The 27,311-nt window shown below is 38.1% G+C and overlaps 1 protein-coding gene across 11 annotated transcripts in view; it reads right to left on the bottom strand.

Moving 5' to 3' along the window:
• GRIP1 (glutamate receptor interacting protein 1) overlaps positions 1-27,311 on the bottom strand; it is a 435,209-nt gene that overhangs the window by 34,122 nt on the left and 373,776 nt on the right. For 8 of the 11 annotated variants that reach the window (XM_089524169.1, XM_089524177.1, XM_089524166.1 and 5 more), the window contains 9 exons: positions 27,018-27,165; positions 24,801-24,970; positions 19,603-19,758; positions 18,724-18,876; positions 10,921-11,107; positions 10,163-10,308; positions 7,593-7,673; positions 1,433-1,502; positions 1,054-1,199 (listed from right to left, as the gene is read on the bottom strand). In XM_089524169.1, coding sequence (XP_089380295.1) covers positions 1,054-1,199; positions 1,433-1,502; positions 7,593-7,673; positions 10,163-10,308; positions 10,921-11,107; positions 18,724-18,876; positions 19,603-19,758; positions 24,801-24,970; positions 27,018-27,165 — 1,257 coding nt within the window. The remainder of the gene's footprint in view (positions 1-1,053; positions 1,200-1,432; positions 1,503-7,592; positions 7,674-10,162; positions 10,309-10,920; positions 11,108-18,723; positions 18,877-19,602; positions 19,759-24,800; positions 24,971-27,017; positions 27,166-27,311) is intronic. The other 3 variants (XM_089524178.1, XM_089524171.1, XM_089524173.1) reach the window with 1 other exon arrangement.

Here is a 27,311-nt window from a genome sequence, read left to right as displayed (position 1 = left end):
CTCTCCCATGGAAAGGCCATACCATTTCACAACTAGCAATACAACACCCTGTCACCACAGATGGAAACCATATCTGTAGAAGCAACATTTTAAAAAATGCCTATGGTGTAACACTGCCACCATGCCGGTGGGAAGGCCAGTGGTTACTAAAGAAATTGCCTATGCTGCAACACTGGGAATTTTCAGAGTCATCCACCTCGGGACCACGTGCTCAGGAAGCAGCTAGCTTGCAGAGCTCGATGCTTGCAATGGCAATGTGGAGTTTTGGCTGCCATGGCCTTTGCAACTTCTTGACATGGGGTGGCAGAAAGAGTGAGGGACTTCAAGTCTCAAACTATATAATCCCAAAGCTCTGGGAAACTGTGCATATCAGAGAAGCCAGAGCTCTGCTAGGATTGGACAAGCAGCAGCAAATTTATTACGTGAGTGCCTACCCATCTGAGACAATTACCTTGCTCTGGTTAATGGCATGGCTGGCACTTGTACCATTGCACCAAAACTTTTTCTTGCTATTTTTAAATTACTTTGAATTAGAAAATCCTTGTTGATCTACTGCAAACTACATACATATCCCCCAGTAGATCCTAAACTGCCCAGTCCTGGAACAAAATATACTCAAGTTGTAGAGAAGTGTGGAACTGACACTTGGACAAGAATTCTGGAATAAATAGCAAAATCTCTAGATGCAATGAGCCAAAAGCACTTCCGAAATTCTGGATATAATGTTTCTACTGGTAATAAAGACCTGAAATAAAGGAGGGCTTTTGTACTGTTTTCCATCATGGGGCAGAGGCAGAGCTTGGGTAACCCAGCGTTTGAAAGAATATGCTGTTATTGCATACAATAACAGCAGATCTTATAAGTCTCAGAGTGCAGGGATATTCAGATTATATTAAAATATACTGACTATCTCACACTGCATATTTTAAAAAGATAGTAATGAACAGTATTTTTGTCCATTTACTATTCTCTCTCTTTTTCTTTCACTTTCACATGCCTAAGAAACATTTGAAATATCCATTCAATTTTTAAAAACTATCTCACTGTGAATACCAGAGTTATCTTCATCTTTGCGAATTTTTAGCTTCACAAGATCCTCACAGTGCTGCAAGATTTGAACAGCATCTTCCATGGAACAGTTGTCCAGCCGAATATTGTCTATGGCCAGCAATTTATCTCCTAGTTCTAAGGTTCCAGTTCTGTTAACAAAGGGAATATATTAGATGCATAATAGTTTAAGCATACTATTCCTACTGTTGTTCATTCAAATGTTTTTACTTATTTTTGTCTTTTATCTGCAAAGTAGTAGAGAATTGAAAGATATTATTCCAGTGGCAAGATTAATTTAATTTAGCAACATGCTTCGTTTATAAAACAGGGAATATGAATATCACTGACTAAATAACTATTTTGCCAACCTGAAAGCACTCACCTGTGAGCCACACTTCCCTTCTTAATATCTGAAATAACAAGGGGGTCTCCTGGTTTTCTACTAGATGGAGCTGAAATACACAATACACAAATATACACAGTTTTAAATTTAAAACAATGCTCCAGAATCACATGTTGTTTTTGCTAATTGGTATTAACATTTTTATGTCCAATATTTATACAAGTACCTTTCTGTGGTGGGAGAGACACTGAGTAATAAAAATAAACAAAAACATCAATAAGAGGATTTTCCAAGGTTTTTTAATTCCAAGGGCAGATTTAAATCATTTTTCCTGGCATTCATCTAGCTTGTTCTGTGAATAGAATTATAGAATCATGGAAGAGACCACAAGGGCCATCCAGTCTAACCCTCTGCCATGCAGGAAGACACAAGCAAAGCACAATACTTATGTGCCAAAGCAATATGTATGAACTCAGACAACTGAACAAGTAAACAATTTTACCTAATTGAGCCATAGCTCAATGGTTGTCATAAAAAGATTAACCCAGCACTACATCAGTGATTGTTAACAGCACTTGTTCTCCTCTCCACTTTAACCCTATTTTAGCCACCGAAAAATCAGCTATGAATGATTTTCCAGTCCTCCAGAATTATTGTTTTGGTATGAACAGGGTTTGTATATTCTACTGAATTATACTGTCCTCCAATGGAAGTCCATGGCTGGATCGTGTCCATAGCTTCACAATTCAGATTGAAAACATGAATCTTAGAGATTTGTTTTATGTTATTGTTGTTTAAGAAGGGGGAAGTACAAAAGGGACAACATGCAATCTGGGCATTGCATATCCTCTGCTAAGAAGACAATGGGGCTGAACAGACAGCCCATTCAGGGCAGCTCTATGCCGCCCCTGGAAGTGCAGGGTTGGGGACGCAGCAGCTGTACACCACACCCCCAACCCAGTGCAAATAGAAGCCACAAAATGTGGCTCCTATTTGTGCCCTAGAACGGGCACCATAAGCACTGCGACGCTGCCTTACGATGCCCCTCGTGCTCAGCGCTGTTGGGGCACTGTGCACGATGGACATCATCATGGCACATGCTGTCTGAACAGGCGCATGCAAGGGCACCTGTGGCACACAGTAAAGTCTTTGAGCATGTGAACGCTCAGCCCTATCTGAGTCCTAGTTCAGGTGCAGGCCGGCATATAATGCTGGTTTGTACACCCCCTATATTAGCGTTACTCATGCTGCACAAGATAAATTTGAAATGGTATTTCTTATTCTCCTTATAAGGCATATCTTTATTCTCTCTCTTTCCCTCAATGATAATCAAAACACCCAGACTATTTGAAACATACTCCCTTTTAGCATTCTGGACAACTACGAAGCCCAAACCTTACTCTAACTGGGTGCCCTCCAGATGTCTTGCACTACAAATCTCATGTCTCCTACCCAGTATAAGCTACAATACTTGAACACTCAAAATGTAAGACTTAGCTGCACACTGTTGGATATATTTGTTAGAAAGAATGTGTAGTGTTTCACAATTAATGAAGACTACTTTTCTGTCTTACAAGGCAGTTCTATAGTCATTTACTAGGCAATATAGGAGTGGGACAGAATGCCAAGAAACGGCGGTCTGCCAGTGCCCATTGTTGCTGCTCAGGGATGGTGCAGCCCCCAAATAGCACACCGCCACTGTGGAGCAAAAAGAACCCATAATTTCCAGGTTCTTTGTGTGATGCCACAATGACCATTGGCACACTCGTGATGTAAGCGATGTGCGGTGATGTGCAGACACTGCGCGACGCTTACATCATAATGGTGGCACCCGTGTACATGGGGCACCGCCATTGTTATGCCGCCACCACATAGTAGGGTTGTGAGGTGTGCAGTCGCTCCCCCCCTGAGCAACCCTACTAAGTGCCAATCTAGAACAAGCCATAGTCTAGTAAAATTAGTGGGACTCATATCTGATTAACATGGCTAGGATTGCAAATAGACACTTTCTTTTCTTCCTCATATTTTCAGATTGCAGGCTTTTCACTGCTAGAAGCCAAAAATACTGACTTTAAAAACATGAACTAACCACATTGGAACTCCCCCCCCCCCCAAAAAAAAATGTGCCCTTTTAGGTTGGCTTACCGTATATACTCGACTATACGTCAACCTCATGTATAAGTTGAGGGCAGGTTTTGGGACAAAAATTATGGATTTTGATATGACCCATGGATAAGTCAAAGGTAAAACTTAATGGCATCTAACAAAGGATGTTAAGGATGAAGCAAAGGAAAATAATGCCAAAGAACTTACAAAATTCCAGGAGGCATAACTGTTTGTGCTCTTACTAAAGGCTGGAGTTCAGTGAATCCAGGGCAGATGACACTCTTGCCTTTCACCAGGGGATGGTTCCTTTCTTAAATGAGAGTTAAAGTACAGTACCTACACTGACCCATGGATAAGTTGACTCAGGTTTCTTGGGTCAATTATCTGACCTAAATTTCTTGACTCATACATGAGTATATACAGTAATCAAGGTATTATCCTACTGTGGTTGGTGTATTGAAAATGAAGATGAATCCAATCTTGCAAACCCAAAGCTATGACAGTTTTCTGGCAACTTTGTAGGAAACAATTATTTTAATATTCCATTAGATGTTTTTGAACAGCTTTCAACATTTTTTCCAAATAAGCTGATTATGATAAAGTAGCTCATGTTATAAAAATTGATATTTGAAAAATCTATACTGCCTTTCTCTGTTTAAAAATCAATACTTAGAGCAAACAAATTAAATTAAACAGGAAACAGTGATACTGTATCTCTTAAAGGTTGCTTTCCTAATGTCTTTTTTTTTTGGTTAAAACTACTCCAATATAGTGTATCACATTCTTTTTTTTTTTCCTATATTAGTGGAAATTACTCCAGTTTTTAAACAGCAGGAATTTCTGTCAAAATATATTCTCAGTGGGAGTACCATTTTTCAATGTGAGCATTCACTTGATCAATAGATCAATAGCCCAATCCTAAAACCTGAACAAAAATAAATGGATGTACCAAATACTGTTCCATATAATTGTGTGCAACAGAGGGGTTTATCGCACAGGGCTTGTAGAATCACAGAATCATAGAGTTGGAAGAGACTGCAAGGGCCATCCAGTCCAACCCCCTGCCATGCTGGAAATCTAAATCAAAGCATACCTGACAGATGGCCATCCAGGCTCTGTTTAAAGACCTCTAAGGAAGGACTGGAGCATAATGAAAGGGGGCGGGAATGGAATGGGGAAAGAACGTATATTACTGCATGGGAGAATGCTTCCAATGCCGCCGGAAGTCCCCAATCCATTCTCCATCCATCCCACAGCAGCCAATTTTCAAGAACTGTTCAGAATCATTCTTGAAAATTGGCTGCTGTGGGATGGATGGGGAATGGACTGGGAACTATCGTCGACGTTCTACCATGCTGTAATATGTATTCTTTCCCCATTCCGTTCCCTTCCTGCCCCCTTCTGTTGCACTCTGGTCCCGTTCTACAAGCCCCATGCAATAAACTCCACTGTTGCACTAGGGTACCACCCACCGTGCTAGTGGCCGCACATTTTCAGTGTTAGTTGAAAGCTGGTGTCCTATACAACTTTCATTCTGCAAGCAATTAAGCAAGTAATTGTGGAGTTACTTGTAATCCAGTATAATTTAATGTAACCCAGGACAACTGTGCTAGTGGAGATTTTCACTGCCCTAGCATTATACCAGATTTAGGTTTATATACTAAAATACATGGTAGCCTCAAGAATGCATTTTTGTTCATATGAAAGTATAATTTTCTGACTCAGCATCTTTCACATCATACTTTGCCAAAACTTGCCCATTTTTAACAAAAGTTATTTATGGATGGATAATAATTCCTAAAATAAGTGTAAGGAAGAAAAATTTTCATTCCCTTATATGCAGAAAGACTCCCTGAATGGTGAACACTGTTGAGTGGCATGCAGGGTTGCTGAGGATTGTGGGAAATACCCCCTTCCATAACCCATTCCACATTGTCCAGGTTCAAGAATATTTGGTATCTATATTAAGCAGAGTGCTGCGAGATTAGTGAAATATAAGCCTGTGGTAGAAAAGGGATAAATGACTCTGGATGCTCTTGTACAGTAAAAAAGAAAACGTATGTTTATTGTCTCAAGAAATCAGTATAAGGATAGAAGAAGCTGACCAAAAGTTGGTTGGAAGAGCCTCTAAAAGCTGGCTGTCATGTATAAGTACAAACTGGCATTCAATACAGGGGTTGGAGCCTCTTGGATGCTCCTTCAAGATAAAACCCCACATAGTCTTAAAGGTGCTGCCACATTTTTCCTTCTCCCCTTTCCTTCCTTCCTTCCTTCTTATGCTACAAAAGACTGGCATGGCTACTTCTTTGAAACAGATTAATTTATTGAGACAAGGAAGAAGTGATATCTGTGGGTAAGATAGAGGCAAAAGGCTTGAGTACTTAGGGGCTATCCGTATGGACTGAAAGGCCCATGTTCCCCTTGGCCTTGTATCATCCTGTTTGGATGATACGCTATTAGCCCAGAGCTCGGATAGGGCCAGGATTGGGCAGACTGGATGTGGATCAAGTGGATCAGGCCCAATCCCAGGTCAAAGGAGCCTTAGAGGTCAAGCAGGCTGGCAGCTTGGAGCAGCCTTTGACTGCTCCAGCCCCAATCACTCCCTTTTTGATGTGTGACTGCAGTGACACTGTAGTCCCAAGATCAGACGCCACCATTGTGGTCCACATGGGCTGCCAGCAAGGAGTGCTTTTTTGTGCTCCTTTTGCCAGCAGCCCCAGGCTACCTTAGGTAGCTGCGGTGAAGCTTTGGCCTGGTCCGAGGGCATGCGGCATCTGTATTTTCAGCATAGTCCTTCTGAAACCACAGTGCCCTAGTAAAAGCATCTGAAGTTGATGTAAACAGATGTGAATTTTACTCCTCTTCTGTAAACTACAATTAAAATTGAATGGAAAATCCATTGTTATTTCAATTAATAGCAGATAAAAGATGTCAGGTGAGAGCCAATCTGTGCAAAATCATCTTGGAAACACCTTTCTGAGCGTCTCACAAAGTTCAAGCATTGTAAGGCACACTATAACTCTTTTGCAGTGATAGTATTTCATGCCTTGCCATGCTGTAGTTGTTTTCCCAACTTGCTGTGGAAGTTAAGCTACTTAGAATTTGACCAATTACATCAAAACCAGACACATTTGATGTTAGTGTGCTACAAATGCCCTGATTGTAACTTGAGAAAGTTAAGCAGTACTAAAAAATTCACACTGCTCAACACCACACTGAATCATTCCTGAACCAATCTGGCAGAACAAAACATGTGTCAAATGAGGACAAAAATAATTATTGGTAACTTCAAGGATTCCCATATCCTCTATAATTATTACTGCACCTAGCATCTTCAGAAACATTCAGCACTACAATTTTATACCTTCAACACACACACATATATCTACATGTTTTGTAGAAAAGCAGTACACAGATATGGGCTGGAGCAGAACAAAATGAGACTGAATTTTCCACCCATTGTTGCATATTCAAAGAAACCAAGAAATTACTTTAATATAGGGTTTTAAATGATGGAGATAGAAACATTCAGAATTTAATATATGTGGCAAAATATAAAATAGAAACTTTTATTTTCAAAGCTTATCTTATCTCTACTGGGGAAAATGAACAGAATGTTTTAAGCGCAGACTTTTTGCATGCATCACAAAAATAGTGATGAGTAATTTTTATGTAAAAAATGGGCAGCAGTCGAACAAGGGAAACATCTTTGTCCTTTGCCCTACTCTTCTATTTTTAATATCCGGTGACTAGAACTTTCTGTTTACAGGCAAGATTTTAATTTCCTTCAAATTTTATTCCCTACAAAAACATTTTGACTATATTTATATAATTATATTTTATTTATTATAAAGGATTTCTATAAAAAGAAAGATATAATTATCATAGAAACTTCAGACAATCACATTAATACTAAGTGACTGAGTTCTCAATTCTAAGTTGAACCTCTAACTAATTTTGACTTGTTGATTGTCAAAGGCTCAAAAAGAGCAGCAGTGCAAAGATTTATCAGCAGTATAATTTTTTACAGAACATCAAATGTAACCAGGAACATATTTGATTAAGAAAATATGACAAAAATATTTTTACTTACAGCTTATGGTGATGCCAAGCTCTACATTATGTTTCTTTGGTAGTTTTACATGGAAAGTTCCACTACTTGGTATGACAGATTCTGTAATTAAAAGTTGATTCATTTATAGAACATGTCAGACTGAATTGTAGTGCTTGAATTTTTATCATTTACATGTAAGTCATTCATTAAAAATAATAAGGAAGTCTAAGTAAACAAATCTAAAAAGTAAATCCTGTAATACATTTTATATTAGTAGTTTAAAATGTCACTTTTCAAGTCTAAAAGCAGAAGTAGACCTGTATACATAGAACCCCCCTCTCCTGCCCTCAATATCACAGACTGGATATGGACAATTATACAGTATGAACCAATAGAATATTAAGGTATCATATAGACATATAAAAAGGAGGAGGGGAGGGAGAGTGAGAAAAGGAATGTGGCAACACCTTTTAGACTAACTGGTTTTTATTTTAGCAACAGCTAAAACCTATTACATTCTATCCCACTCCCATTCTGTCCACTATACTTTATAACCTGAGCCTTTAATATCACTCTGTACTGCATGAGTTGATAGATGGTTTATATCTGTAAAAGCCCAGGCTAAATTAAAATCCAGTTAGTCTTAAAGGGCTGGCATATTCCCTTTTTCTCACTCTTCCTACCTTCCTCCTTTTTATGCTGTAAGAGACTAAAAGCTTGTGCACACCAGCCATAAAGGCCTGCCTGGGGGTGGAGTTGGGGTGTGATGCAACCTGACTCCGCTCCCAGGGCGGTGTGACACCATGCATCACTCCACACGGTGTACAGTATCACAGCGCTCCTCTGGTGGTGCGTCCACACGATGCAGCCCCAAAGGAGTGCCTTAAAGTCATGGTGCCATGGCTGTCGCACCCTTTCCTGGGTGCAAAAAGGAGCTGCTTTTTGCAGCTCCTTTTTGTGCCCTGGAAAAGTCAGATCAGGGCTGCGGTGTGCTGTTGCCACAGCACAATCTGGCGCAGCTGGAGGTGGCTGCCCCTTGGGGCAGTCTGCACAGTCTCTAACACAGCTACTTCTTTCAAATGTAGACATCCAGTATATGATATGGTTATATTAGTTGTCAGTTTGCTTTATATTATTGGCTTTGTATTTCTGTCTGGATAATTTGTATTATAACTGTATTGCATACTTTTATATTTGTATTACTCTTTTCCTCTATGTGTGGGCATACACTTTTGGCAGAGCTGTTTTTTGTTGTTCCTTAATGTGTAAAGTACCACATACACAGATTGTCATGCCTCCAGAGCATCTTTGATGCTCTTGAGACATATATTTAGTTAAGATTATAATAGGTTTTCTATGTATTAGTTTAGGAGGGGAAATAAAGATCTACAGCTTTAAGAAAGACCAGGATTGTGGGAAATCCCAGGGTCTTATGCTGTCTCCCTCTAGTTAGTTTCGTGTGTAGTAAGATTTCAGCCAAGTCACACCTGGAGAGAGTATTTTCCTTTGACAAAAAGATAAGTCCACAGAAGAAGAAAGATAGTCCTCAGAAGAAGAAAGATAGAATCTACCAAGAAGAGAGAGCAAGGTATTTGAAAAGGACTGTTGAGAAAAAGGAGATCAGTTTCGTGTTTTTGTGTTATAACCAGTAAAGCTTTTGAAAACTTAAGAAATTTGTGGACAAGTCTTTTGTTCTGGCTGTGATCCCGAGAGCCAGAGGCCTTACTACACCCAAAGTCCATAGCATCGCTCTTGGGACAAAACACAGATTGTGCCATATAAATAAATCATCATAATCATCATCAAGCAGGATTATCATTCCTGCTCAGGTTACCAGATCACAGGGCCTGGCTCTGAGTACCAGTTTTCATTGACCATCTCCAGGCAGGGGACAAGGATACAAATTCTTCCAGTTTTGGCGGGCTCAAGGCTCAAGAGATAAGTAGTAGTGTGTCAGCTTGCCACAATTTGCAAGACTTAATGGATTTGTTGCTGTAGCTTGCAAAGACTTTCCAGGGGTTCTATGTATTTATTTGGTTAGCTTCCTACTTTCCCATGGAACCCTTTCATCAGGACTGGTAAATATCACCCTCTCTTACTTCTGATTTCTTACTATCCAACCTTTCAAACATTTTGTTGTTGTTGTTAGCTCTGTATGGTTCTTAAGGTTGCATTGAATTTGAGTGTTTATGTGCACCTTTGCACATTTCTAAATAAAACTTTTCATTAATCAAAACTAGAGTCTTTCTGCAGTTAGTACTGGTATACATAGGTGTAAAAGAATGCTTAAAGTTACATAACTTCTCACAAGCTTCCTGTTGTGCTAATAAATCCCCCCAAATTATCAAGGAGACATCACCATTATTAGTGGAAGCCCCAAGCCTGCCATCTTTTTTTCACATCTTAAATAACAGTATACTTGACATTTCTGTCTGAGTTTTGAAAGAATCAGTAGGAAAACAGGGTTGAAGAAAGAGATTTATGGTATTAAGAAAAGAGTGACATACATGGCAAGAATGTGTATGTGTGTATGACAGCCATTTCACATTCAGAATGAAGAGACCCACTCCTAGCATTTTAGTAAAACAAGTCTGCTTGAGAATCCATACCTGCAACATCGAACTCTATTTCTAAAGTGACCTTGCTGGTGATAGATGAATCTCTGAGTAGCTGATTAGCTTCATCAAATGTGCTATCTTCTGTTGGGATTCCATTTATAGCAAGTACTCTGTCTCCTATTTGTAGGATTCCACACCTGGATACACAACATAACAAAGGTTCATTTGGATATATAGAGGAACAAAACCAAAATAAATCCAATACAGTTTTCATAAAAAGATATAATAACCTTTACTTTTTTCCTTACAAACCTTCATTATAAACTTTCTGAGTTGCCACAGCTAAATACCTGTAATACTGATTAAATTTAATTTCGCATGAAAACATGTGGTTCTTAAAGATTTAGCATAAGCACATTCCATCAAAATGTACTGATGATCAAATTAATAATCCAAAACTTCAGGATTTAAATGATTGCACTTGATCCCAGTCTAGAATCACAAATATTAAAGTATTTTAATTAAGTTTTGGAAATTCCATTAGGAAAAATACTCTCAAATTAATATTGTCCTCAACTGCCTGTCAGAGGATAATCACCTTGATAAAGCCACTGGTGCTTGGAATTTTTCTCGTATCTTATCAAGGCTTTAAAAAAAACTGTGCTGTGAGGGCAGGGAAATCATTATGCACTATATTTTTCACTGAATATTGTGTTCAGCAAACAGAAGTATAAAATGACTAGCTCAACAGATCCACTGATACATTCTTAGGGGGAAAAAACAGAAGGAAGCATCTCAAAAGAACTCACCTTTCTGCTGGACTGTCAGCCTCAATATAAGAAATCAGAGGTGGAGAAGACAAAGTCTCAGTAGCAAACACACTTCCCTGAAGCTGTATCCCAAATCCTACAATGGGGTCAGCTGTCAGTACTACTTCTGTGGTTTCTGTGTGAACAACTTGCCCAGCCAGGCCAACAGTGCTAGAGGCTAGTGACACTATAAAGAAGCAATGGCATTCAGAATTAGGCAGCACAAATTAATTCATTTCCTGAACAAATATTATAAACATATCAAGTGTAATGAAGCATAAACCTGTATCAATTTATATTTCAAAAGTTATAGTTATAATTATATAATTATAGTTTGTTGTGAATAAACTACACTTCCCAGAATTCCACTGCACTGAGCCATGGCAGTTAAAATAGTGTTGAACTCAGATGGAGTCTGAGACATCCAACTGTATTTCTTCCCCATCAAATTTCAAGGATATTTTGATTCTAAACCAGAGTTTGATATCAGTAGTGGACTGAGAAGAGTAAGAAATTGAAGCTCAGTTCAGACAACACATAGGTGGTCTTGGTACATCAAAAGACAGAGCAGCTGGACATCTAGCTTTTTGTGGTGGCTGGGAGTGCTTTTGCAGAGTTAAAACTAGTATGCCAACTACACCCATTTCTGAAGATGTCAGCTCTAGTCACAGTGAGACATGCCTCATTTATATCTTAATTGGATTCCTGTAACACACTCCCTGGGCTGCATTTTAAAAATGTTTGGAAACTTCAGTTAATCCCAAGAGCTGCAGCCAAACTGTTAACTGGAGTTGGTTAAAAGAAGCATATAATTCCCTTGTTGCAACAGCTTCAGTGGCTTCCAGTCTGTTTCCATGCACAAGTTAAAATGTAGGCTATAAGCTACAAAGCCCTCTATCTTTCCCAGGGAAGCGACTTTGCTTCATCAATACTGTTATATTAGTCTGCATAACAATAAAACTTGATCTTTATTTAAACTGAACTGCAGCTTCATCCAGCTTAATTCCATGTGAAAGTCTGTATGACTGAGTTATCCAGACGTGCTCTTAGAATTCTTCACACTGGCTTCAGTACTTTGCTCTTGAAGATAAATATTTGGAGCAAAACACCAGAATACATTAATTGCATTTTTGTGTAATAATTACAAATATTTACATGAACATTTGTCTCAATGAAGAAGATTTCAAGATATCCCAAACAAATGCATTTCTTGGTACTCTAAATGGCCAGAATTTGAGAGTCACAATGACTTTAGATTTCAGTTTCACCTACAACTTATCTTTTAATAGCATTCAGGAAAATTCTCCCATGGTGCTTCTAAAACTTAAGAATGTAATGATTAGACTGCAAGATATTACACAAAGTTTACAACACTTCATTTTATAAAGTTTCTTTATTCATACCAAGCCATTAGATAAATTTGCCTTTAAAAACCAAGGGACTGCAGTCTTCTCAATCTTATAATCATTTATTCTTTTGGTATGTCTATTAGACACTGTGGGTAACTTGCTTTGTTTTATCACGTCTAATACCGTTTTGCGGCAGGGAGATTAAATCCACTTGAACCTAATAGACAAAGCTTTATAATTTTCTTGGCACAATCAGCTTGTCATTATTACTGTATGTGCCATCAAGTGGTTTCCAATTTATGGCTATCCTAAGGCAAACCTATCATTGGGTTTTATTGACAAAATTCATTCAGAGCAGATTTTGCCCTTTCCTTCCTCTAATGCTGGTTTTCCACAGCCCACAGAGATTCAAACCCTGTTCTCCAGAGTGATAGCCCAACACTTCACTATAGCATGCTGGCTCTCACAATCACCTAGAAGGTTTATTAAGTACCACCTTTAAATTGTTGTTAACTGCCCTCTCATCAAACCTGACTGACAGTGACGCTGGGGATGAGATAGCTCCAAGACCCCCTGTCTTCCACCGCTCTGCTCAGGTCCTGCAGACTCAGGCTTGTGGCCTCCCTAATGGAGTTTAATCACCTGGTGTGTGGTCTTCCTCTCATTCTATTGCCCTCCACGTTTATAACATAATTGTATTTTCTAATGACTCATGCCTTCTCAATATGTGACCAAAGTACAACAGCCTCAGTTTAGCTATCCTGGCTTCCAGGGAAATTTCAGGCTTGATATCATCTAGAACACATTTGTTTGTCTTTTCAGCTGTTCACAGAACCCTCAGCCCTCTTCTCCAGCACCACATCTCAAATTAATTGATTTTCCTTCTACTGTCTATCTTTACCATCCAGGTCTCACATCTGTACATGGTGATGGGGAATATAATGCTTTGGACAATCCTTACTTTAATGTTCACAGTTATATATTTACACTTTAGGATCTTGTCCAGTTCTCTCATAGCGGCTCTTCCCAATCCTAGTCTTCTTCTGATTTATTCAGTACAGCCTCCATTCTGATCAATATTTGATCCTAGGTATGGGAACTCTTTCACTCTTTCAATTTTCTCATTACGTAGGATGAATTCTTGTAGATCTTCCATGGTCATTATTTTTGTTTTCTTAATGTTGACATTTTTCTCCTTGACTTTTTCCAGGAATTGCTCCAGGTCTTTGTTGGTTTCTGCTACTAGTACAGGGTGCCCTTCCCTTATGTGTGGAATCTGTTATGGATACCCCCCCCCCCCCACATAAGGGAAATTCTGCAGATGCTCAAGCCCCATTTAAAACAATGGGGATTATGCTCGTGGCGCGGCATGGTGCAAGTGCTGCATGAGCCATTGCCTTTTATGGTGAACGGCTCAAAGTTCTTTACCTGCATGGGAATTTAGTGCAATGATAATTTAATTACTGAAGTCATCTGTGTCTTCTTTTTAATGGAATGTATATTGATCACTTCCAATCTGTGGGCCACCACTGTGTTTTCCATAGTTGTTGGCATATTTTAGTTAGAACTGTACATGATTGTACTGTCACAATATCATTTTGACACCATTTTAAAAGAATTTAAAATTATAAATATAATATTAAAATAACTTCAAAATTCAACGTGTGCTATTTGTGACACAGAAATCATAATTATAACTCAGATGGGCCAGTTTTACCATTCTATTTCATAGTGCTTTATTGATGTTGCTGTTGGACAAAATTTAATTCACTTGTTTAAATGAATGAAGCAGCAGATAGAAAAGTACTTCTACAAACACAAACTTCATTGTTGCCAAAAAGTGTCCCATAATGGCCAAAATCTAATAGTGTACCTCCTCTGGATTTAAAAGTTAGAATCATTTGCCATTAGAATCAGTATTCCCCCTCCTTCTTTCAGCTTCACTGTGTATCCTAAGATATTTTGCTGGAGAGTTTAAACCCTTCTAGACATGTCCTGATTCTTCTGCCATTGAATATTAAAATATATCACCACATCTTGATATGCTTAACTGGTGCCAACTTAGATACCGCTTTAACTACCATGGCTCTATCCTATGGAATTTTGAGATCTGTTGTGGCACCAGAGCTCTCTGACAGAGAAGTCTAAATATCTCACAAAACTAAAAATCTGAGAATTCTATACATTGAGCCAAGGCAGTGAAACAGGTGCCAAACTGTATTAATTATACATTGTGGCAGCAACCAAGGTCTGCCTTACAAGTACTCTCTCTCTGTATATATGTCTGTTTGTGTCTTTGCACAGGCAAGATACAAGTGACAATTCTGCTCTTCCTGAAGCACATACTTCAAACATTAAAAACCAAGGGGTGACTATAAAAGAAAACAAAGCAAAGCAAAATCAACTGTAATAAACAGTATGTGACAGCATAGGGTATCTTTAAGTTTTATGGCTGTATGTTTGGTAAAACCTGCATAAGTAATGCAGTCACTGCAAAACTTCTGTTAATAAAATGTTTATGGTTCCCTACACCAGCATAGTTTACTGCCTGGCGTTTGGGAAGATCACATTAGTTATGCAAGCTTTTCTGCACAAAGGGCAATGAAAACTTTATTGCATTCTTTGCCATACATATTCTCAACTCTTCCAAAGAAGAGTTGCATATTTAAGTATCCTGTTAGTTTCTAGTCACTACATCATGCCCAGAAAGAAAGAAAGAAAGAAAGAAAGAAAGAAAGAAAGAAAGAGGCTATGTGCAACAGATACTCTATGTAAATAACAACAACCCATTGTCAAATAATTCTATAAGGCTCTAATTTCCAGGAAATCATTTGTTAGTTTGCTCAGTCCATGAATGTTTATGCCAAATAAAAATGGTTTCTCTTTGAGATAGTACAAGACTTTTTGTTATTGTTGATAAAGCTATAGAACTCTTTAAGAGGCAAGCAACACTTTCACTTAGCAATTGGAATTGGTCATTTCTTTTGATACCTGCCATTAAGGAGAAGAACTGATAGACCTATAGCATATTTTTGTAGGCTAAAGAAAGTGACCAATTTCAAGTAAGCAGAAGACACTAGTCCACTGTAAGGATCTTATTCACTATGAAATGTTTTATTGTCACTACTTTTTTTGTAAAGATGTTCAATGAAGCATTCCCTCCTTGTTCTGCTCATCCCCATTCCCAAATATGGACTGAAAAATTGTTTTACTTTCAATGTTTTAATCAACTGTCCATTTTCATAAAGACTACAATAATTCTTTAGTGGCACTGAATTAAGTGGTTTTTTAATTAAGTGAAATGAGGCAAACCATTCCTAATTGTACCTATTTATTATTAGCAATAGTACAAAGTAAGCTTTCCAATTTTGACTGCATTTTTAATGCATAAGAAATGAGCAAAATTGGCTGCATTGTTGATTTGTGCAAAATAATTCACTAACTTTAAGGATGAATATGGAGCTGAACCAATGAATTTCTGAAATTATTCCTGAAGTCCATCCACTAATCCACACTAACAGCAACAAAATATTTATGCATTAATGAAATACCAAGGCATTATTCTGAAGTCATTCCATTTTCTGGCATCATATTTTATGGCACTGGAATATTCTACTCCAATATTCAGCATCATCTGTACCACCTGGAAGACTGCTAGGCATTTAAAAGGCTTCAGGATCCAAGCCATAGCACAATCCTCACATATTATGAATACTGTATAGAAATTAAGAAGTTACTGGTATTTAGATCTAAGGATCTCCCTTTCCATTACTTATCCCTTTCATCAATTAAATTCAAAATGACATAAATCAGTGTACAGTACTGAATGTCTGTGATAAAATGCTGAACTGGCAATGTGAGGAATGGAGAGGAGGGCAGAGGAGTTTGAGAAAAGTGGGGGCTCTTTCAAGATAGTTTAAATTTTTGGCATAACAATAAACATATTTCCCTTTTTGTCTCCTCTCTCATCATCTCTGTTTCATTTTCCCAATTCCACTGCTTTTCTCTCAAGGCATTACCTGACAGAAAGGGAATTTTCTTTTAAAATTTACTTGCCATGCACACAAGTATACTTGTGTATCTGTGTGTGTGTGGGGGGGGGGGGGGGAGAACCAGTTACTCAGACTCACTCCTGCATGACAATCATCCCTTGTCAGGCAATTCAGCTGAGAAAAACACATCTATTGGTCTGAATGGACACTATACCCTGGGTAATAGATTCAAGGCCATGAGAAACAGATTTAAAAACCAGTCCCCTTGGGGGCAGAAGGCACAGTGATGACATCCATCAGCCACAGAAAATTGGCAGGATGCAGTAAATGACATTGGATTCCACCATGAATGTATGAGTGTAACTAGAAACTGTTTCTGTTCATTCCTCCACTGACTACAGAACCTTGTTCAGTATGCCATACAGTCCTGGAAGGTTCCCTCGGGGAATAACATGAGATATGAAAAGGAAGAAGGTAGCAGAAAAAAACTCTATTTCATGAGCAGCTCTGCTCATGGTGGTTAAAATCCAACATATAAACCTTCAATGATTGATCTCTTTCCTATCAAGGGAGGTCATTTTGGCAACCATCTCAATACAAGCATTCTTGAAGGACCAGAGAGTCCTAGATCAAAGACATCTAATTTCATGGATTTATTTACTTACTTGTATGCAGGTTTATGCAGCCAACACAATCTAAGTGGTTTTAGGTATGCACTTGGATCTAACTGAGGCTCAAAATGAATTAATATAAACATGGGATTCATTACTAATGGCAATATTAGCAATCCGAATGGCAATAATTTAAATCTAATCCCGTCTGATTTCATTATTATCCCCACCTCACAGTTGTACGTGCTATGTGGACATTACTTCAAAAATATAAGAGCAATTTATAGGCTTGAAAAATAAGTTTGGTAGATTATTTTATAAACGGAAACATCCAGTGTAATACACTATTCTTCACTATAAGTGTCAATATAATGCTCATGATCATTACAACAGTGCTCAGAGGCATCAAAGTGCCTCGACTGCCAGTTCGACAGAGATCATTCTGCTTAGAATCCTGTCAAATCTAATCAACCAACAGGGATTACATTTATTATGTGATTTCACTGGCTAATGGTATGCGATCCTCATCCCCACAAATTGTGACATACTGTACAGCGAAACCCCTCATATCTATGGATTTTTTATTGACAGATTCATGCATCCATGGTCTGAAAATATTTTTTAAAATACAAATTTCAAACAATAACTCTTGACTGTGCCATTTTATATAAGAGATGCCATTTTACAATGCCATTGTATTAATGGGACTTAAGCATCCACCAGATTTTGGTCTCCATATTGGGAGGTTGGGGGTTGGGACCAAACCCCAGTGAATACCAAGGGCCCAATGTATATTTATTCGTGTTTTAAAAGCTGCATTCTTGTCTGTTAACTTTTGAGTTTGTTGCTGTTGTCGCCATCATCATCAGCAATCATCATCATTTTTCTTAATTCTTAATTACTATTTGAACTCAAGGTGATTTGCCAGTTAAAATGATTACAGTACAAAAAGTTAACATTAAAAATACATAAAAGGTCAGTATTAAAATAGAATTAAACTATTAACAGTATTAAAAGAATTTAAGACATACACTTAAAACATGTAATTTATTTTAAAATTCAAACCTATTTAAGTTTTAACATTTTAAACAATTTTAAACAATAAAATACCACATCTGAAACCTTCTACTAATAAGTTCTAAAAGTCTGTTGGAATAAAAAGTCTTCATCTGGCAAGAGAAGGACAACAAAAACTTTGGGAGGGAATCCCAGTGCCCAAGCACCCATCCACTAAGAATGTCTTATCTCATGTACCCACCAACCATATCTGCAGGGAGTGAATGAAGTGCATCTCCAGAGATCTCTGAGCCCAGGTAAGCTCTCTGAATCCAGGTAAGGAAATATTGTTTGGCAAATAGCCAGCATTTAAGTCATAACCAGCACTGTGAAGTTTCCAAGCACTTTTCAAAGGCAACCCTACGTCCAGCATCTTACAATAACCCAAATGGTATGTAAATAAGGCATGTGTCACCATGGCCACATCAGGTATCTCCAGGAATGGGCAGACTTGGCACACTAGCTTTAACAATGTAAAAGCACTTCTGGCCATTGTAGAAACCTAGGCTCCAGGTCCAAGGCTGAGTCCAGGAGTACACCTTGTGAACCTGCATCTTCAGGGGAAAAGTATCATGTCAAAGTATACTGAACCTCTATGCAAAGAATACATAAATGGATCATGGAGAGCAAAAGAAACCAGCTTTATGAAATTGGACATGACAACAAAAATAGAAAACGTGGCTGAATACTATATTTTGCTCAGGAGTAATGCATATAAAGCTTTTCCTAACAACTCTAAACAAACCTGAATTGCAGTGCACATTCATGCTATTTGTCTACTGATTGGTCACTTACATGAGCTTTTGAAGTCCTTCTTTTTCATTCTTCTTCTCATCATTGTTCCACGTGGGCTAGTAGAGTAGAGGCTGCGAGGTAAGGTCCCCATGTTTAGGGAACTCAGGCTGTATGCACTCATGGAGGCAGGAGAGAAGGATGAAGATACCAGTGCTGCTGAAACAAAGGGAAACACTTGGCACAAGGCACTCTGTAGTGCAGAGCAGTGAAAGGCATGCCTGCATTATTGGCTGCTAAAATCTAGACACTGTGTACATGGCTCACAAGAATAGTTTAGTGCGCATCCAGTGACAAAATCAAAAACTGTGTAAAAGATTGGCAGCAGTGTCAGGATTTTTCGGGTTATGTGAACCATTGCAAATTCCTTTTAGTTAGTACAAAAACCACACAGTGTGTAACCCTGTTACAGTACTTTCATCCTTATAATCAATACAGCTGACTTTTGATAGTATATTAAATGCACACCTATGCGAATACACACATATTAACACAGTTAAACACACTGAATCTAGCAAGTATTTTCTGGAATCTAGCAAGGTGATTTCTGACACAGGCATTACAGAGGAAGGTTAAACTCTCCATTAGGTACTAAACTGAGGACAGTATGAGATATGTTTGGAAAACTGGATCCTTTAAAAAGTGTTCAGATTTTTTTTTCATTGTCTACAAAGAGGCTGGGTAAGTTAAAGAAGGAAAAAGGTATGATGTCAGAAATAACCTTGCACTGATGTGAGAAAAAGTGAGACACCAGAAAAATGAAAAGGCTTAAAAACACCAAACTGGGAAAAGAATGAGAGAAAGAGGGCAAGACAAATTAAATAATAATGATAATGGTGGTAATAATAATAGCATGTCAGGAGGAAAAGCATGGAACATTACGAAGGTTTTTTTGTGGAGGCGTTTTCTGGCATTTCAAAGCTGGCATCCTGCAATGGTCAGGGTGGTAGGTGTTATAATGATGGTAGGTGAGGCCACTGCTCTGGCTGTTGGCATAGGGATCCCACATAAGTTGCCGGTTGCTCCTTTGAACCTTCGCTGCCCACATGGAGGGATGAGAAGGAACCAAAAATAAAAAAAGACCAAAGAAGAGGGAAAATAAATGGATTACATAAACAAATTAAAAAGTAACAAAAATGAAAACTGTGAAGATAGAGCCCTTCCTCCTGAATCTTCTTCCTTGATGGCCAGCAAATGCCAGCACTTATTTGGGCCACAGAAACCTTTCACAGAACCAGAACTAAAGTGTTTGAAGCCTATTGGTCTGTACTCAATCAGATTTTAATCTGCCTCTGTCTTTAGCAGCTATGATTAAACCCTCTAAAGAACACATTTAAGTCAACATTATCACCATGTATGACATACAATTAGTAATTAAGTTCTGAAAATATCCACCCACTTAAAAATGTGTGTGTGTCTCAAAAAAAAACCCTCAACTAAAAACAAGGGGCCATATATCACATTGTGCACGGTAATTCAGAGTGGTTTACTTGCCAGTCATTTCAATTTACTGCTTTGACATTTTAATTTTACCAGCATCCATCACTGGCACTGTATTATCCAGGGCAATGAACTCCCATTTCTCAAGCATCAGCACAAAAATTCCATTTAGGGGAACTTATTAATAAAGACAAAGCAGAAATCTAAAGTCATCATTTATTGTTTTAAAGTGTGGGTTTCTGACTATTTGTACCCCACAGAAGAGGAAATGCAGCTGAATTCCTTCTCATAGTCAATTTCATGACGGATAAACCCTAAACTAGGTGTGGCAAAAATCTATCAAAAATTTAAAGGAAGAGGAAAAGTAGTTCTAGTTGATTAAAGCCAGACAGTTTTTTAGGAAAGCAGAGAAAATGATAACCAGTCTATCATATATTATTAAAAATGTACAAACTACAACAACAATTCAAACGTATAGCATACCATGTTGTATTCTAAACAAGATGAAAAGCAACACATGTTTGAGTTGACTTGACCAATGAGAAAGGAAAGGACTCTGTACTTTGGAATCTTATATTAATCACTTTTTGTCTATTTAGTTTTTGGGTAATTGCAAGCCAAAGCTGTAATATTTAATGGAGAGGAATTAAGCTCTTGCATTTCACAACTCTATTCAGAAAAGGGGATGGTTCCTTTTCTAAAAAAGAGAGTTAAGGTACAATACTTACTCATGGATCATTCAACCCAGGTTTTTTATTTTTTAATTAAAATTTCTCAATGTATACATGAGTATATACACTAATTCCTTAAATGTGTAAGAAGATCTGTAATATCTCCCCCATTCACTATACTTGATATCCTGTATGACTGCATTCATTTAAATAAATAACATAGCAGGATTGGGAGGTGACATTTTGTTTAATTTAGTAGGTCCTGAAAGGGACTTGTTTCTTGAGATGCTTCCAGGTGATGCAATACTTGGAATCATGAGGGTGAAATCCAGGATTGCTGACAACCATTTCCACAGCTTTGGTAGCTGGAAGAAAGCTAGTTTGCTCTAGCAAGACTTTCAGAAATTGCTAACAGTGGATAGCTTTCCTTGATTACGATCTAGTAGTTAGGAAATGCTGGATGGAAATAAACCCATCGATATACCAGTATTTTGCTAAGAAATTTAAACAGTTCTGGTTATTAGTTACTCATACACACACATATCCCAAATGCAACATGCAAAATGTGAGGGAAACATCACCAATCTGTGCACAAGATTCAGGAACCATAGGCAGCAGTCCCCACCCTGTTGCTAAATGTTTTGATTGGAGGGACACAGCCTTTCCAATAAAGCTATATTTTGAACAGAGAAACCTTGTCCAGCCATGCTTGGGAAAAGAGAAAGTTTCTGGATCTACAGATCTGATGCCTTGATATCTAGGGCCTTAGTTCAGAGGGCAGTACCACTCTTATCTTCAGCACCATACTATGAATGCCATGTGTAGGCCCTGGGAGTTCTATGACTGTCTGGGATTTTTCCCCTCTTTTCATTCCATTGAAAATCACCGAGGAAGATGGAAATCAACATGTTTGGTGTTTGGTTTTTTTTATGTTTTTAAAACATAAAATTTTATAATGTTTTTTGGGATCCAGTGTCTATCTGAAAACTTTGCTGTTCAGTTGCTTTTTTTCTCATTTTCTTTCTTTCTTTCTCTCTCACACAAAATTCCTCTAATATTAAATGGAACAAGTCACCACTGATGAGCACATTACCCTCAAAAGAAGTAGAGAAGCACAGGGAGAATAGGGAACACAAGTGTTATAATCTACAAGTAAAATAATCACAATATATTCTGCAAAAATCTCAAAAGTATCAGATCTAAAGGTTTCCTTCTGCATTTGGAAGATACGTTTCACACATTGTGCTGGAATGCAACATGGAAAAGCAAAGCTAAACTCAAAAATATTCTTCTATTGTACAAGAGTTTGCACAACTGTTCAAGCATATGTGCAACAATGGAACAGAATTATTTGCATTCAGATTACCACCCTGTTTTGCAGGACTACTTATATCCCACCCATAACAATAGTATTTCCCAAAACCTGGGTACTTAAATGAGGGAAATGTTCAGTGAGCTGTTGCACACATAATCCAAAGCATATAGGCCCAGTCATGTTTCTCAGTACCCAGATTTAACCTGGTTTATTGACCACACAATCTCTGCTTACACTTGTTGGATTTTATGCTTTTTAAAAATTTAGCTGCATTCTTGTTGCACAGCTCCTGCCACAGCTCATTACATCTTCTAGTGTAACAGCTGTAGAAAGAAGCCTTTTTTTTTTAACTGTGGAGGCTGCTCATGTGATTAGAAATAGAAGACTCTCTGCTGCAAAATTAACTTTAGGGGTCATTCACACTAGCATTTTTGTGACAAGTAGATCTGGGGAGATTCCCACTATGGGAATCATAGTTCCCACTATGGTTACCATGATTGAATGTCTCCGTGGCAATTTAACCCTGATGAAGTCCAAAGTACCATCTGTGTCGTTTTAAAATGGAGCTGCCATCTCGATTGTTCTCAGGTTTTTAAAAACTGTCAATCAAATGATATGCATCTACATCACACTGTTTGGCCAACACCCCCCCCCCCCCCCATCAGCCTCGGAGGATGGTAATGGCAAGCCCCTTAGAATAACCCTTAGCAAGAAGCTCGCTCAGCCATGTAATAATATAATAATATAATCTCTCAGTCATATAGTATGTGTATGAGAGCTTTAGTTTGAAACAACTTGGGAGCAGAGTCTGTTGTGGTTTTATTTCTTGGGAAAGAGGAAAAAATGACCCCTAACCACAGTCCCATTGATAAGGTTTTTTTTTTTTTAAAAATGTCAAGCAAATCACGTGCAGCTTTGTCATACTGATGACACAAGTATTTAAATGTGCTGCCTATTGTGTCCATGCAATAGCAAATATATCCATAAGATGTCAAATTTTATTTAAAAAAACATTGTCTAATGATGCTCCCAGGAGAAACCCCTCCCTGGCTTTGGTAAGCTCTGTAAATCAGACATTGATGCAGATAAGGGGACTAAATCACTGGTAGAAGAGAAAAAAAGCAGGGCTGTGCTTTAAAGAGACCACTTTCCACAGTGTGGGAAGTTTGAATCCACTGCATTTCTGGAGCTGCTTTTTCAGCTCCCGCAGCCAAGTGCTGAGAGGGAAAAACAATGCGTTTGGTTGGCAGGGAGAGAGCAAAGGGATAGGCACGATCTTCCCCCTGCACATTAAACCCTCCCTCCTGGATGCCCAGAGTGGGATTGGGAGCAAGTTCCCATTAGTGGCACCTTGCTAAAACCCGGTGTTTTGTAAAAGAAACGGGGGAAACTTGATCTTGGAAAAACTGGATTAAGGGGGATTTGTGCCAGCCCCCCTTGAATTTGAGTTGGGAAAAACTGGTGCAAGTGTAAATAACCCCCTTTTAAACTGGTTTGCAAACCGGTTTATAACGTAGTGTGAAGAGCCCCTTAGAATATTGGAAAACCATACAATAATATAGTACAGGGTAAAAACTCAGCACGACAGTCCTTTTTAAAAGTCAGGTGCTCTCTCACAGCAGTGATGACCAAACATTATTCAACGTGTACTGAATGCATGCCTGTACAAAACATGTCACTTTTGCCTCCAGCCTTAATGGAGTGTAGAGATATGGTCTTTGTGAGGATTATAAGGACCAATTTGTATCTCTGCATGTGACCTTTACTCTCTCCTTGCTAGTCTCACTCTAGCAGGAGCTTACCAGTTCCTACTGAATGTGATTAGTTAGCCCTATTACTTAGATTATAGTCAGCATTAAAACTTTCTCTTAATTAATTAAGGCATTAACACATACATTATCACTGCCCTTGGCAGTAAAATATGTCATTAATTCTTATAGTTTAGCATAGATAACCCACCAGATAGAAAATGTAAAATTTGCTGAAGCAAATGTAGGTTCTGGCTTCTTTATATAAACCAAATGTAGAATAACCCATCTTGAAGACTGGTTCACCCTCTGCTTTTAAGTGAGAATGAATAGAGGACACAGACACATACACACAGATATAGACACTCTGAAAACGTATTTTCTTAAAGCATGATGCTGACCTAAAATACCCAGCTTGAAATCTTGTACTCTTGTACAAACTCACATAGCTAAATTGACTACTGCTTATTTATTAATGAAGATGCATGAGTATTTATTGGCTGTAAGCCAGTAAAACACATTACTTTTGTTTATCAGGATCTGTGTAAAAAGATTATGTGCAAATCTTTGGAAGAGATTGGAGAATCACCGCTCAGAGCATGAAGGATAGATTCTGAATGAATTCCCCTGGCCTTGAAAAATATTTCATTTCCAACAAGCCCCACTTAAATTTCACTGAACTGACATAGTAAAAGTTCTGAGTAAATGTGATCAGGATTGGACAAAGATACCTCATAAGCATGCAAGTGAAAGTACTTCATAATCATTCTATAAGCTGAGGTTTTAATAGCAGAACAACAGAAGATGATTCAAAACTGCCCAAACATTAATTTGATAGATCTACAGGCATAGTGTAAAACCAGGGGAAACAAAATAAAATTAACTGAAAAGGTACAAGTTTCCTACCATGTTCTGGTCCCTTTAGAGCCAGCCGTGTCTGATGATGAGGAAGAATCTCTAGCTTGACATTATCAGAAGTATTAGCCAAGAACTGTGTTGCTTCTGCCAATGTACAGTACTCCATGCTGGTGCCATCAATGGAGAGAATATGATCTCCTACATGTAATGCACCACATCTATGGAAAAGGAAATACTTCAAAGTAGTTCAGTGTGTTCTTTGCTGGCTGTATTTTGCTTTCAAGCAGATTGTATATAGTATCCACATTATTTTCTTTTTATCTTAAATTAGAGAGTTAGTTTTTATAAGACCCGTCAAACCATAAATGTCATTACAGTCATCCTTAGAAAGGGTTAAAAACTTGGATTGAATTATTGATTAGGTTTGAAATGTTTTGCCAAAAGCCAAATATATTAAAAAGCAGAAGAAATAATGGCAATGTGACCGGGCAGCAGAATGAACAGGAATAGTTTGATTTAAGGAAGCTGCTTTCTCACATAACATCATTTGGCTAATTATTTGAGAATTAAGTATTGATTTGGAGAAGATGTGTAGAGGGTGATGAAAATATACAATAATCAAATTAATAATTAACTAGTCATTACAACTAGATAGACACCCAGAAGGTGAGGAAGCTAGATGCTACATTTTGCAACACTCAAGAAACTGGCTACTGGATGAGTTGAAAATGAAAACACAGCAGTCAGCATCCTGACATACCAGTCATGCAGACAGCATCTTTAGTTGGTTACCCCCCTGCAGAATGGGAGCAAAATAGAGGGAGAAAATTAACGCAATATGCCCTCTGAACAGCAGAACACAACAGGATCAAGTACTTGTAATTTCCAAAGCCAAAAGGCTTATAGTAGAACTATAGGTTGACTGAATCATTTACAGGACCATTGGTTTTAAAAAAAGTGTGTGTCGGCAGCGGGTGGGGGGAGAGAATAATAAAGAAATGCTAGGGAGGATAGGCAGGAGGTAGGGAATTTGGAGCGGGAAGGCAGCAATATAGATGAATTGAATGTATTTCACAATTTTAGTTCTGAAGAATATACATCTGAGGCAGCAGTATCTAAGCAAGGAGTAGGACAAAGAATGAAGGACAGTGTTATTTGCTTGAAGTTTCTCCTTTACTACTTTCACTGAATGGGAGCTGCACAAAAGCAGATGCATTTGAAGGACCTCCTACTCATTTAAATGGCACTTGGAGATGAATCCCAATGCATTGTTTCTGTTCTTCCACCTTCCTTTTAAAAGTAGAATTTAACATTCAGAACACTACTTTTCAAACAGAGATTTAAAAATGCATTATTCTTCTTGTAGGGAACTGAACAAATAGACATAAAAATACAGAAGCCAGTTTCTTCTGTGTCTCTGTGATACTGTAATATATAGCATAATGTTCAGTGCATGTGTTTGTGCATGAGTGTGTGGAGGACTCAAATCTACTCTGCTTCAATTCATTGTGCTGAAAGTTTGAATGATGATTCCAAAAATAACAAAACAAAAAAACCCATACAAACTTGTTCATAACTACAAGGAAGTACATGAATGTAAATAAAAACAGGCACCAAAATCTGCTAAATTCAAAATAGAACTTTAAGAAATTTACCATAGTATTTATTCTTTTAAATATCTAATGCAAATATCCAAATAAATTGATAGCAAACACACTGGTTTTGTCCAAAGAAATGCATAATGAATTTCATACATGCAATAAAGAGTTACTGTCCATTTTCCTTGCAGTCAGACTTTTCAGGTTGGCTTGAAATGTGGTACAGTGGGAATTGGTGGACAATGGGGGAAAGGTTTGCATGAACGAAAGTGCATTTTCTCTAAATTAAAGTTTTTCGGTTAAGTAGTTTTAACTACAGTTAGGTTGCCATCCTGTAATTAAATAGGACACTGTCAACTGTCTTCATCTGTCCTCTGACTACAGGATTTTCATATAATGTATGATCTTTGAAGCTATGTAGGATCAGCACTGATTAGTACTTCGATGGGAGACTTCCAACAAATACCGGATGCTGTAGGCTGTATTTCAGAGGAAGGAACTGTCAAAATCACCTTTGAGTATTCCTTGCCTAAGAAAACCCTATGAAATTCATGGGGTTGCCATAATTTGACAAGTAACTTGAAGATATGTGTGCGTATGTGCACCTGCGCGCACACGCACACATTAAAGGGTGACAGATCATTGTGGACACTTCTGCAATACTCACCTGTCTGCGATACTTGCAGATTTTATTTTGTCTATGATAATGACTTGTTTGCTGCAGCACATCGAGGTAGATAGGGCCACCCCCAGAGCAGAGCCGGCTGTTTTGGCAACTTCAACAAGCAGTGGCCCAGAAGCTGTTGCTACAGAATCTGTAAAAAGCAAAAGCAATGCTTCACCATTATGTATTTCATTTGTTTTAAAGCCCTCATCCTAAATTGATCCACAGAATCAAATATTTGTTTACATGCATTTCTCCGAAGGATGACAGGGAAAATATGTTGATGCTTTGTCAGAT

The sequence above is a fragment of the Sceloporus occidentalis genome, unplaced genomic scaffold (genome assembly GCF_023333645.1).
Source record: "Sceloporus occidentalis isolate IW3139 unplaced genomic scaffold, rSceOcc1.0.p SCAF_5, whole genome shotgun sequence".
NCBI classification, from domain to species: Eukaryota; Metazoa; Chordata; class Lepidosauria; order Squamata; family Phrynosomatidae; genus Sceloporus; species Sceloporus occidentalis.
The sequence above is the reverse complement of the archived record's forward strand: the minus strand, read 5'-3'. Positions and strand labels throughout refer to the sequence as shown.